The sequence below is a fragment of the Cetorhinus maximus genome, chromosome 9, assembly GCF_964194155.1.
Source record: "Cetorhinus maximus chromosome 9, sCetMax3.hap1.1, whole genome shotgun sequence".
NCBI lineage: Eukaryota > Metazoa > Chordata > Chondrichthyes > Lamniformes > Cetorhinidae > Cetorhinus > Cetorhinus maximus.
The window spans coordinates 84,133,631-84,147,439 of NC_135887.1; the positions used below are offsets into that span (position 1 = coordinate 84,133,631).

At 45.6% G+C, this 13,809-nt stretch overlaps 1 protein-coding gene across 6 annotated transcripts in view; it reads left to right on the plus strand.

Moving 5' to 3' along the window:
- Positions 1-13,809, plus strand: part of LOC144684763 (oxysterol-binding protein-related protein 8-like) — a 222,066-nt gene that overhangs the window by 193,927 nt on the left and 14,330 nt on the right. For all 6 annotated transcript variants that reach the window (XM_078548957.1, XM_078548960.1, XM_078548956.1 and 3 more), the window contains 6 exons: positions 5,592-5,673; positions 7,559-7,657; positions 9,684-9,780; positions 10,634-10,732; positions 12,339-12,436; positions 13,160-13,249. In XM_078548957.1, coding sequence (XP_078405083.1) covers positions 5,592-5,673; positions 7,559-7,657; positions 9,684-9,780; positions 10,634-10,732; positions 12,339-12,436; positions 13,160-13,249 — 565 coding nt within the window. The remainder of the gene's footprint in view (positions 1-5,591; positions 5,674-7,558; positions 7,658-9,683; positions 9,781-10,633; positions 10,733-12,338; positions 12,437-13,159; positions 13,250-13,809) is intronic.

Below are 13,809 nucleotides of genomic sequence, written 5' to 3' on the forward strand. Positions count from 1 at the left end.
AGATTACAAATGCCAGGAAATTGTACTAAACTTATCGGTATTCTTAAAATACAGTGCAGCCCCAGCTGGAGTATTGTGCCCAATATTGGACCAGTGAATATTGCCTAAAGAAAGTTTCAAATTATTCCACCATTGTAAATACTTGGGCTGAATTTTCTGTTTGGCGGGGGGCGCAGAGCGGGTGTGGGCGGGCACGGACCTGATTGCCACCCACAATCGGTCCACGCCGTCATTTTAAATTGGCCTGCCCAGCGTAATGCCTGACTCCCGAGGATGGCGGGAGTGGGCGGGCGGCAGCAGGAGTGCATTGTCCACCGGGTCCAATGGCAACCCAGCGGCCTGTTTATCAGAAGTGCTGGCAGCCTTTGCAGGGCTGCTCACAATATCACGTGGAAGGGCTCACCAGAGAGCTTCTGGTGAGCAGGCCAGTCCAGAGGGTAGGCGAGCAGTGCAGGTGAGGCTGGAGGGTAGGGCAGGGGGCCATTGTGCCCCTCGTTTCTCGAATGACTGCCTTGCTGCCCTCCTCAAGGATGTGGCAGCACGGCGAGAGGTGCTGGTTCCCCAGGATGGGAGGAGGAGGCCTTCTCCACATGACGAAACGTGCCTGGGCGGAGGTGGTGAGCTCCCACGACATGGTACGGTGCACTTGGATCCAGTGTCACAAGCACTTCAACGACTTGTTGCACTCTGGCAGGGTGAGTATCACGTCAGCATTGGTCATGTAACCCAGCAGGTCGGCTTACCCCCCTGCTGCCCGCAAGCCTGAGTGTAATGACTGTATTGAATCATTGATGGCATTTGTCCTTTGCTGGGTGGGCAAGCAGATACTGCCCATGCTGAGGTCAGCCTGAGAGGGTGATGAAGAGATGTGTATTGCCCCCGCAGCATGTGTTACACTGAGTCCCAAATGACTGGTTTGGGGGCAACCTGGAGGAGCTGCACCTAGGAGCTGTGTTTGAACTCCAGGACATGTCCAAGTCAGGGTGCTGACATGCTGGAAGGGGAGCTTCAAGGTGGCTTGGCAACGAATCATCTGCTGCCCTCTGCGCTCCACATGCTTCCGCCTCCTTGCTATGGAAGGATATACCGTGTGGTGGGAGGTTGTGGAGCAGACCTAGCATCTTTGTGTGAGTGTTCGGCAGCAGCGGGGTGAGGAGGCTCTGGAGCCCTGATATGTCCCACTCTGGTTGGGGTGGGTTGTGCGCGAAGAGAATCCATGTGCAATTTTCACTAATCAATGCTCGTCTCTCATTTTCAGGAGATGAATGCTCATAACGCGGCAGAGCGTGCGAGGACTGGCAGCAGCCAGGTGCAGATCGCCATTCTTAGCCACTTCGAGCAGGAGGCCTTGGATCTGGAGAGGCGCCATGCGCCAAGGTCCACTGGTGTCGGTGAGGCTGGGATGCCATGGCCAGGTATTTATGCCCAACAGTGAGGTCAGCATTGTTCTCCCAACAGCCATAGCAGTGCTGAATGTTAATTGATTTAATTTTGCAACATGGCTTGACCATTGGTTATGGAAGGATGAGCGCATAATGATCTGAGGGACAGGGATACACTTTGACATTGTCTCCATGTTAACTGATCCACTGTCCTTGTTCTTCCTTTCAGCATTAGCGGAGCAGGGCCGGGAGGAGGAGCAGCAGAGGTCCCCTCTCTCACCTGAGGGACCTGAAGTCTCACCAGCGTCACACCATTTCTGCGAGGCAGGCATCAGCACAGATACAAGCACCTCGGAGGGAATTCAAACATCGGCTAGTGTCCCGGGGCACAGTGGTGAGGGCACTTCAGTCACTGGAGGAGCTGGCAGAGACAGAGAGTGCCCATGGCGCCAGCAGTCAGAGGACTGCAGGGGACCAGGCACATGCTCAGTCGGTACCTGATGATGATCCTCTAGAATCATCCCCGACACAGCAGGTGCAGGAAATGCAGCCGGGTGTGCGGGAGCATCTGGGGGAGATACATGAGGCTATGCTAGGCTTGGTCTCCGTGGTGGAGAATTCTACGAGGACAATCACTGAAGCAATGAGCCACGTGTCCGAGCGCCATGCGTCCTCCATGGAGAGAGTGGCGACTCTTGTGGAGAGCCTCCTCTAGGAGACCCGTCAGGACTTCCTGGGGATGTGCTCTGACCAGCAAGCCCTCACATCGGCATTGACTTCAGCTGGTCAGTGCCAGTGTGGGAGATGGTTTGGGCATCAACTTTCCCAGCTCGGTGCCCATCCATCCACGATGAGCAGGGAGGTCCGAAGCGACCTCATGTCGGCGCAGCAGCTGCTTGGCATCTCTGCGGGCACCTCTCAGGGTGATCCAGATGAGGGTGGCAGCTCCTCCGCCCCTCTCCCAGTGACCATAGCATCCTGTGAGGCTGCGAAGACTAGGGAGATGCCAACTGTGGAGCTGGCAGCTCCCTCCCAGGCGGGGCCAGCACTGGTGCCACGGGCCAGAGGACGACCGCCAAGGTCATCGAGGCCAACAGGACAGCAGAGTCAGCAGGCTGTCTCAGATGCCACTCCGAGCAATGGGGCAGCACCAAGAAGTAGCACCCAGAAACGTAAACATAAGGTACCTTAGGCACATCACGGGTTCATCACTGGTGCTTTTGTGTTGGCCCGAGACGAGGTCCTTATGATTTGTTTTCCTTGGTAACGCTATTGTCTGTTTTTTTGGAATAAGTTGGTTTGCTTGACAGAATAAATTCAGATATGTCACCATGGCTGAGGGTGCCTCTTTTCTACATATGTATGGTTTCCAAAACTGTAATGAGTGCTTGGTTGGACATTCAGCTTTATTAACAAGGCTCTTAGTGACTGTTCCTAACCTGGCAGATTTTGCACTTAGTTGTCGAGTATCGAGCCTACAGCTCAGACTTGTCCTGGAGGTCCAGCTGTGGTGTGCTAGCTGAAGGTTCGTTGGATTGAAGCCTTCCGGGTGTCCCTGCCTCCCTGGAGTATGCCCTGGTCAGCTTCTACCCCCTCAGCATTTCCCTGTGCGTGCTCATCCTCGGATTCTCTGCTGGACTCATCATGTGCAGCCGCAGCCACTGCGTCGACATCTTCATCGCCCACTGCGCCTCCCCTTTCCAATGTAAGATTGTAGAGAGTGCAGCATGCAACCACTATCACTGAGACACGATCTGGGGGGTACTGGCGTGCGCCCAATGAGCAGTCCAGGCATCGGAGGCATATCTTGAGACCGATGGTTCTCTCCACCACAGCTGATTGGGAGATCCACCACCAACCCCCTGGAAGGAACCAGAGGTATAGAAGTTGAGGGCAGCTGTGACCATCAGAGCCACTGGCATGGGGTGTCCACCCACACAGTTAGCGGAGGTCTCAGGCCCTATCATCTGACATATATAGTTGACTGTCTCCTTTGAGAGACGGAGCCTCTTTCAGCACTGCACCTCAGACATATTGAGGTAGCTGCTTTGCCGCCTGTATACCCTGGCAGCAGGATAATGGTGTCTTCTGCGGCCTCTTCCGCCTTGGTCTATCTCTTGGCCCTTCGCCCCTTGTGCCTGCGCCTGTCCTCTCAAAGGTGGCTCCCCTGGAGGCTGAGTGTGCAATCCTGGCCTCCTCTCTCTGCTAGCCCTCCCTTCCTCCTCAGGTGGAGAATGCAGTTCCTATTCCCAGGCTAAGGGAAGGCTTCCTGAAACCTGCAGGCCCAGAACAGATTACTCACTGCAGAGTGCTGACCTGAACGTTAAGAGTCCAGGAAAAGCAGCTGGTATGCATTTTGAAGTACTGCAGGTCATATAGGCAAGTTTCAAAAACTTTCAGAAATAAATGCTTGACTGTGCACACTCGCGACCCCAGTGAGCCCTCTTATCCCACCCGTGGATGAGGTTAATACAAATGTGTCCTACCCGCCTGCCCATTGCGCCCGTGCGCCGAGCTGAAGGTCGCACAGGCGCCGAAAAATCGGTGTCGATTGGCGCCTCAAGGGCCTTCACTTGCCCGTTAATTAATGGCGGGCGTGTGTCGGACATCATCACGCGCCCGCCCAGTGAAATATCGCGACGGTGTGTGGTGAGGTTGGGGCGCCCCCAACGTCACCGCGCGTCATTTTACGCGTGGACGTGTGGGGCCCGCCCCCGCACGCCAAAGGGAAAATTCAGCCCCTAAGATCCTTAAGGAATTGGTGTGTAGGTTGTTAGACTTGGGTTGCAATTCAGCTCATGGATGGTTTGAGAGTTGCTTGTTTCTGTGCTATTCGGGATATAAAATGTTATTGGAGCTAAATTGATAGTCTCACTGAAAGGAACCAAAACAATGGAGAAAAGAAAAAATGTCTTTCTGGTACAGTAGAAAATGCTTCATTAAGACTATGCAGAGGGAACTTTGCACAATATTTAAATGTGCCATATGTGGCTTGGGAGTACTTGATGTATGGTGTGGAGGAAGCACCTAACCCATCCTTGCCACTTGACCTATGGGTGTTTGATGTGGCAGAGCTTAACTGCATTGACTTTACAACATATAGTAACAAGAAAAATATGAAAAAGGATAGAAAGCTTACAAATCAGTCATGTGATCATTTCAGCTGGGGCTGGATGGTTTGTTTTATATGTAGGCTTAGTACAACACCCTGGCTTTTGTACTCTGTCTCTAATCACAAGTACCAGGTTCCCATATGCTTTAACTGCTATGTATGCTTCTGCTGTGACAGCCTGCAATCATTCCACAACCACATTATGAAAACCTGATTTTTATTAATTGAACTTATAATGTGTCACTGAGAAATTACAAGCCTTGTGCGGTAGCATAAGGGAATGCTTGTCTCACGCAGTATGATGCAAGCAAATTGAAGATAGTGAAGTAATTGTAAGATTTCCGTCCTTTTTTATTTCTCAGGGAAAAGTCAACCATTCACTATCTTTACCAGCTCCACTTGGAGTTTATCTCCCACTAATTTTTCAACATTACCCTTTCAACCTGAACATTTGCCTCGTTTTCCAAACAGAGTACCCCAACGAGTTGTGGGTTATTGCCAGAATTAACAGCTCTTTCATCTGTTATAGTCCAGTGTATACTTCTACAAATCAGGCTTTCCCCAGCATCCACAGGCAACTGAAAAAAAACTTGTAAAACTAAACAATCTATAGTTTGAGTAGAAGCATCAGCCCTCATCCTATGGTAAAGATAAAACTCCTCGTAATGTTAATGCTAACCTTGAAACAGAATTAAAATGCCATGAAACCTGCACTAACTATGCTATACGTAACCTAGAAAGGTTTAATACTGACACTGGTTATTAAAAATGGAAACTTTCTTTCTCCTGTACTGGCATTCCTTTTGATATTCACCAAAAGTTCGTCTAGCAACAAATTCCTCGGACACTCTAACTTCACTGTGCCAGATATTGAGAAAATATAGGTTGAAGTGCAGCCAACCTTAACGTGGCCACAGCCTTTGAAAACTCTGGTTGTCCAAGGTTCGCAGTGGATGGCTTAAAATGCTGAAGTTTATTTGAATGTTTCAGCTTACAGAAGGTGCTTGAGTTTTGCAAACCATGAATGAATGTATAGTCCCCTCTCTGCAATTACCTGTAGTTAAAACTTCTGAGGTCTGATTTCTATATTTCCCCAGAGCTGCCCTTGAAGAGAATGCGTATGGTCGCATTAAACAGGTTCTGCGATGGTACCTGTCTGGATTTTACAAGAAACCAAAGGTAAGGCAGTATCAAGACCAGTAGGGCAGTTATCAGGAGAAAGAAGCTAAGGGGAAATGTGATGGGTTCCAGTGGGTAGGAGATTGGAGGGACGGCACTCTACTCAGAGATTCTTGCCCCTGGAAATTTGTTTTGCAGCCTCCCATTATGACAACTGATTGGGACTTCTGTCAGTCTTCTAGAATTTGCTCAGTTTATGTAATTCTGGATTAACTTTGCAAAACCTGAAGATGCGAGTGACAGGCAAGCAGGGCTGAGCAAATGACAAGACGTGGGTGGCTGAGTTTTTGGCATTGGAGTTGTGGAAGTTAGGAAGGGAGGACATTGGGGAAATTGAACCTAGTGGCGATAAGAGCATGGTGGGGCTGAGGTGGAAGGCTACCAATGTTTTAGAAGTGGAAGCAAATTATCTGGTTGACGGATAGGATGAAAGATTTGAAACCCAGCCAATTTTTCCATGATCTAGTTGAACCTGAGCAGACGGTTGGGGAGTAGAGTCAGTGCCAAGGGACCAGATATTTTGGAAGGGGGTGAAAATGGTGGCTTTGATCTTCTCGATGTTCAGTTGGAGGATATTTTAACTCATGCATAACTTGGTGCAAACAGGCAATCTGACAATATAGATGTGATTGCAAGGAATAGTGGTGGAGCGGTAGAGCTGGGTGTCATCATAATACATTTTAGAAGCTGATCCTATGCATGCGGGTGAAGTCACTGAAGGCAACAGGTAGATAAGAAGGAGGAGGGGGGGACAAGAATAGATTTTTTGTATTTCTGGGGGTGACGTTGTGGAGTGAAGGCAGTCTAAAGGTAATAGAGATAAAACAATGAAGCACTGATATGGTCAACCAAATTAAACACGGTGAAGAGACAGGACGGAATAATGCATTCTGATTACAGTCACAAACAACGTAATTTGACATTGCCAGGGTAGTATTGGTTCTATGAGCAAGAGGAAACTGGATTGGAGAGTCAGAGCAAAATGTGGGTAAAGAAGAGCATTGAGCTGTATAATGAAGAGATGTTTGTGAGCTCAGAGAGGAAAGGGAGTTGCAGTATTTGGAGAGGGCAGATGGATCAAGTCTAGGCTTTTGGAGGAAGGGGTAATGATGGTGATTTCAAAAGGGGATGGTGCCTGAGTTTAGAGAACCATTTATGATTTTGACATGCTTGGGATGAGGAGGGTCTGTTGAGTGGTCAGATATTCAATGGGGATGGAGAGGATTAAAGGAGCAAGAAGTGTTCATGTTCGAAGATATAAGCTTGGAGAAGACACAAGTAGAGAGGGAGGAGAAACTACAGATGGCAGATTTAAAATGCAAGGCTGATTCCCAAGGTCAAGAACAGCAGGTGTGAGGAAGGAGACATAATTACAGGAATGCTCAACATGATTGAGTCAGTTCAAGCAATGAATGACAAAGTCAGTTATGCACCAGATATGCTCAAAATTGTTACATTACACCCTGCACCCTGTTACTGCACACAGGCACACTATTCATTGCTGCAGTGCTAGTCAGTTGAATATATTGAATATTTTAAACAATCTTCCATTGAGAAAGGCTATTTGCATTATAACTGTATACAGATCATATCTTCGAAGAATACAAATTTAGGAAATTAGGATCAGTAGCTGGTAACTATTTTACTCAGTTTCCAGTGCCTTTCAGCCATGCTCCTGGCCATGAACGGGAATCAGCTATGTTCTGGTTTCCATACCATGGCCTTCAGATTCAAATTCTGGGGCCAAGATTCCACCCTCCAAAGCTGAGCCTGAATTTGAAATTAACTGAAGCCAGATTGACAGCCATTTTGAGGATGTCTCACACAGGCAGGGATGATGGATGGTCTCATTTTCCTTTTTTGTCAAGTCCTTTGTTTCCTGCAGGGTCTGAAAAAACCGTATAATCCTATTCTGGGAGAAACTTTTCGCTGCTACTGGTACCATCCTAAAACTGACAGCCGCACCTTCTATATTGCAGAGCAGGTAACCCTCTCTTTAAATTGATGTATGCTATAACTCTCTACATGGAAGGCCGTGTAATGTAAAATATCAATGATGTCTGTCCAGACTGGTTTTGGGTCCTACATATATATTCTGACTTACATCACGCAAATACTAATCAACTTTGAAAGGGAAATGGTTGACTGTTTTGAATTATTATAATTCCTTCTTTGGGTGAGATATCATACAAGTGTTAGAATGGAAACAAAAGGTCATTGACTTGAATCGCCTGACCTGCTGAGTATTTCCAAATTTTTTGATTTTTATTTTAGATTTCCAACATCTGTAGTATTTTGTTTCTGTAAAAGTTGGGTGGGTCTGTCTGAAAGGGATGTCAGGCATGTGTTAGGAACTGATCTGTTTCAATGGGGATGTTGGATAGGTATTGGATATAAAGAAATGTAGATTCCAGGGAATAAAAATGTAAAAATAGTGTTAGATGAGCAATGGTGGTGGTGAGGAGAAGAGTCCTGGGGGTTGGAGGAAGATAGGGATATCAAAGAGATGCTTAGTGGGAAACAGAAATGCCTTCATCAGTGTTAGGAACTAGAGATAATTTTAAGTAAGTCATATGTATATTTGTGTGCGTTAGGAGTAAGCTGTAGCTTTAAGTTGAATTTATGTTTTTTCTATTTGTGGGTTAAAAGGGTGAAACCTGAGTCTGTTTCATTTAAAGTTATCTCCGTGAGGTGGGGTCAGCAGATCTGGAGCTGTTTGTGTACCTGCATTTAATGAGGTTTTACCATCCTTGAAGTGGTTTAGGGAAGCTAAAACAAAGTAGGAAAAACTGTGCTGTTGCCTAGCAACAGAGGGCCCTCAGAGACAGGGAGAGACAGAAAAGCAGTTTGATTTCAGTTGGTAGAGGAATTCCACAGGAACTGCCAGAGCAGGCAGGAAGGTAGCTGCAGGGAGCAGGTTCCAAAGAAAAGAAGAAAGTCCCAAAAACCAGGGAACTGGGCAGAAGATAGTTCCAGATAGGCAGTGAAGTCAAGGGAAAAGAACAGGAATCTGAACTGGTCCTGTTCAGTGGAATTGAGAGTAAGCAGAGGAAAAGGCTCCAAATTAGAGAGAGAAAGCTGCGGGGAGCAGAATCAAGGCAAGTCGGCTTGTGAGAAGCCAGAAGATTCGAGAAGACAGTCAAAAGTTGGTGACTCCTTACTACAGGCCTGTGAAGCAGTGGTGTGCAGTTGGCATGGCTGAGTATCTGAGAGAGTGCGTGGAAGGCGAAGCCTGAATGCATGTAGAGATCCAGGGGAGGAGAACATCGGAAGGAGAGTTCAAACCTTTAGAGGTGGATCCATGTTGAAGATGTCCAAGTGAAAGCATAGCTTCGGAGAAAATTCCAAGGTGAGTTCCTTGAGTGTGGAAATTGGAAATCCTCATGTGAAAGACGAAGCTCAGTGAGAGAGGTTGACTCGCAGTGTGACAAGCACCTTGGGGGGAGTTAATGAGAGATCCATAGAAGTTGCTTTGTGGCATATGCCACTTGGTTTCAGAGTGTGATGTGTACAACCACAGGTCACGTATTGGTTTACATGGACTGTATGCTTATTGTGAACATTAGAGTATAAGGTAGGTTTTGTAACTTAAGTTATCTTTACAAATCTGTATATATCTATAAAGGTATAGTTGTGGGTGAAGGAGTAGTGTAATATAGTGCATCTTTTCTTGTTTAATAAATGTTTATTCTTTTCATTAAAAGTTCATCAACAGGCTCTGTGACTTTGTTCAGTAGCCATTCTCCACATCTCTAAACAAAAAAAATTAAAGGTATGATCTATCAAGCCAGGTTCCGTCCTGGGACCTGACTTGTCCAGTAGTAACATCAGCTGGGATCATAGCAATCAATATCAGAGAAAGATGTGAGATCAGGATGTTTTACAAGTTTCCTTTTAGGGGAAAGGGGTGTTGGGTCACAGGCATCCATATAGGACTCCCTTCCGTTAAGGAATATTTTCCAAATGGTCATAAAGTTCCCAAACTGACTGCCCTTTCTGCTCCATCACAGGTATCCCATCATCCTCCAGTGTCTGCCTTTTATGTCAGTAACAGGAAGGACAATTTCTGTATCAGTGGCTCTATCCTGGCCCGCTCCAAGTTCTATGGTAAGGTATTTCACAGTAATCGGGATCTTCTAATAAGTATCTTGTGGGGGGGGGTAGAGTCAGGGAAGAAGTTGGGTGATAATCGTAGTAATGGGGAGGCTTTCCCTGCAGTGGAAATGGTTGATAGTATCAAATGGGCATCTTGAGTGTGAATAACAAGATGGTCCCAATTACTGTTTATTTTACCAGAACTTTACAAACACTGAACTTTCACCCATATTTGTATCCAAGCTAAGTGCAAAGGGAGTGCAGATCAGAGATAGGTACACTATTACTGTAACTCCAATCCTCCAGCATATAGTTCCAACGAGAATGGTTCCCAATTGCTAGCATAGGATTATGGAACTACTCATTATGTGAAATGTGTTTGAGCAGTCCCAAACGAGTATGGACTATGAGCATTAATTTGCCCTATTTGAGTATCAAATAGCAATCTCGCAGCAACGGGAATAAACAGTTACAGAGATGCCCTTGTGATCTTGGAGCTGAAATGCATTGAGTCACTTGGTTATACTTCAGCAACTGTAAAGCACATTGGGATGTCCTGAGGTAATGAAAGGCTGTATGAATGCAAGTGTTTTATTTCAGTGTAGAGGAAGCTTTAATCTGCCTCAGATCTGAAATGAATGGTGCTCCATTCCCCACTACTAAATACCCATTGTGATTAGCACAAAAATGTTTTTAAAATAATTCTCGAAGCTCAGACAAATAATGGCAAAGAGGATCCCAGATTATGTGAACTTAATGATTGACATACTGGTGTCACACGTCCTGCTAGAATGCTCACTCTCTTTAGACCATAGAGGTTTAAGCTGGTCCATTCTCCAAAGACCTTTTTCTTTCTCTCGTGCAGGAAATTCAATGTCTGCCATATTGGATGGGAAAGCACGACTATGGTTCCTGAACAGACAGGAGGATTACATTATCACCATGCCATATGCACATTGTAAAGGTAGAGCTCCATCTGCTGTGGGCATGGTGCCTCTATGATTCATGGCTGCACACCACGGCACAGAACTGGAATACAACTCTCGAAATAGGATCAGGGAGGCCTTTCAGCTCAGTTGAGCACATCATTTCGGAATACCAACCGTACTATCTTCCCATTACAGCCTCTAGCTGTTCCTAGAATGTTCTGGGCAGTAGTCTGGGTTGAATTAATCTTGCTGGCAATTTCTTGCAACTGACAATCACCTGTGTAAAGAAATACCTCCTGATGCCATAGCTGTTGGACTCTTTTCAAACGCCTATCCAACATGAAGAGACAGATATGCCACAACTTTCTTTAGCCTCATTTGTTTCCCCCACAGTCCACTCCACCATTAGTGAATACTCGTTTGGCCACCTTGCCCCACCATCTGGAGCTGCTTTCCTTAGTTTCGCTACCTCCATCCCTGTGTTCAAATACCTCCACAAGACCTTTGTCTTGAACTGTGCATTTATGGTCCCTGACACTTCAGTTTATTTTGCTGAATAAAGAGAAGTCAAAGCTTTTCGTCTTGCACTCATTCGGACACTTCACAAGAATACCAATATGAACGATAACTTATTCTGTTTGAGAAGAGAGTACTGATTGGTTGGCAGGTGGACTCTGATTGGTAGAGGTGTTGCCATGAAGAATGCACCAATGATTGTGACTGACAGTTAACTGCCAAGCATTGTTTGAAATTTAAACCAGGCAACTTGATCCTGATTGGTCAAGGCATTGCCCTGAGGAATGACGCAGCAAATGGCTGTCACTTATTTTGGTTAGCTGAAACAGGAGCAATATGTGTAGCAACATGTTCTTTCTGCCTGCAAAGAACAGAGCCCTGTGTATTAATATATGTAACTTCGTACACACAAATGTGCCACACTGCGAGCCCAATTGACAATCTTAAGTTGGTCATCAGCGTAATTCTTAGCACACTGAGGGTTATTTATCAAATGTTGTCCAATCATGGAATCACATCTAATGTTGGACACTGTGTTTCAAGTTTTGCACGCACGGGCTGGTTGGGTATGGTCTGTGCCTTGCCCTTGCGAACAGCATCTGGGACATGCTGTTTGATACGATCCACCAGTCTTTGGGACATGCTGTAAGAAAAGAGCACTGTAGAAATGTAAATTGTTGTTGATGTCCAACTTGATTTTTTTTTTCACAATCCTGATGCTGTGCCCCTTGTCCTGCTCTCGTTGTGCCATTCATTCATTGAACCATGCCCATCATTCCTTCCCCAACCCCAAACAGCCTTTGTAAAGGCTAAATATTATCTGACTACTTTTGAGTTTGGAACAAGACCCCAACATTTTTATGCACTTGTATGCAGATTGTGGCATAATTCTTTATTTTTAGTATTGGCCCTTAATATACCACATGATCTGAAGCCCTCTTTACTGCACTCCCTGTGCAAAGTTCAGGCTGATCAGGGACTATATAGTGAGGTGAGCTTTGCTTTCCACCAAAATCAATCCACATGGTTAAATATTCTTCCAACATTCACCATAAGGAAAAAAAGAAGTTATCATTGTATTGCCACCACCCGAGTATCAATATTTATTCACCATTTATGTCCCAGGGCTTTTGTATGGAACACTGACCCTGGAGATGGGAGGGAAGATAACTATTGAGTGTGAGAAAACCCACTACAAGGCAGAGCTCGAGTTCAAGCTAAAGGTAAGAGGGAGACCTGGTGGCTGCTTTATCACATTAATATATCATGTACAATTGCATTAAAGGACACTTAAAAACTGAAATGTCTTTAAGATTTAAAATGTCTTTTATCTTGTAGATTATCTTTTTTTAATTCATTCATGGGATGTGGGCATCGCTGGCTAGCCAGCACTTATTGCCCATTCCTAATTGCCCTCATTCAGAGGGTATTTTTAAGAGTCAACCACATTGCTGTGGGTCTGTGAGACCAGGTAAGGACTGTAGATTTCCTTCCCTAAAGGGCATTAGTGAACCAGATGGGTTTTTACAACAATTAGAACAATTAAACAATAAAAATCCAGATTTTTATTAAATTCAAATTTCACAATCTGCAGGGATTTGAACCCAGGTCCCAGAGCATTACCCTGGGTCTCTGGAATACTAGTCCAGTGACAATACCACTATGCCACTCCCCTTACTCCCTCTGCTTGTTGTAGAGCCTATTGATCCATTGAAATGAGCATACAACTAGCAATCTGCTCCATCAGATTAATGCCCAGGTGAGGTTCAGACAAATCTATCCTTTATGTCCAAGGGCTCTTGTAAACAGACTTTTGACAGTTGCACAAATACTTAGCAAACATTTCTTGTAACTGCAGTAAATCACACCTGCTGCACCAAGAGTCTCTGGTTTATTCTGATTTACTGATGCAGTTCCAATTATAATTACATCCTGTTTACTGGCAGCCTTTTCTGGGAGGCAGTGATACTGTGAACCAGATCACAGGAAAGATAACACTGGGAGAAGAGGTACAGGCCACACTCGAGGGACACTGGGTAAGTGCTTGCAGCCATTTTGGGCTTGAAGACAAAATCAAAGTTCTGTTTTTAGTGGCTTTTCTGTTATCACAATTTCTCCCCATCTGTCCAATGAATCTTTCAAAACACATTCATATATTAATCCCACCCCTTTGATTAATAACTGGAAATTAAATTCAATTTTATTTTTACACATATCATCAGAGACAAATTAATACAGGATATGACCTGAACCAGGCCCCAAACCTGTGCTTTACCAGCACCCACCAAGGCAAGTGGGTGTTTACTTTGGTGACTCCATTTTTACTGCTGGTTATTTCTTACTCACTGGCTACTGCACCTTACCAAATGAATTGAGGAGATCCTAATCTTGTTGGTGCTGCTGATGATAATCTCAATGTTGTCCATGTTGGCCTAGTCCCAATGTATCTGTTAGCTTAAGGTTATTGATCAGGAGGGCAGTGGATTGAAAGGATGGATGAAACAAGAGTTTCTGTTGGTTATTTTTTGGTGGACTCTGAAACTACCCACGGATGCCTACGGGACCATGGACCTCGGTTGAGAACCCTTGCCATACC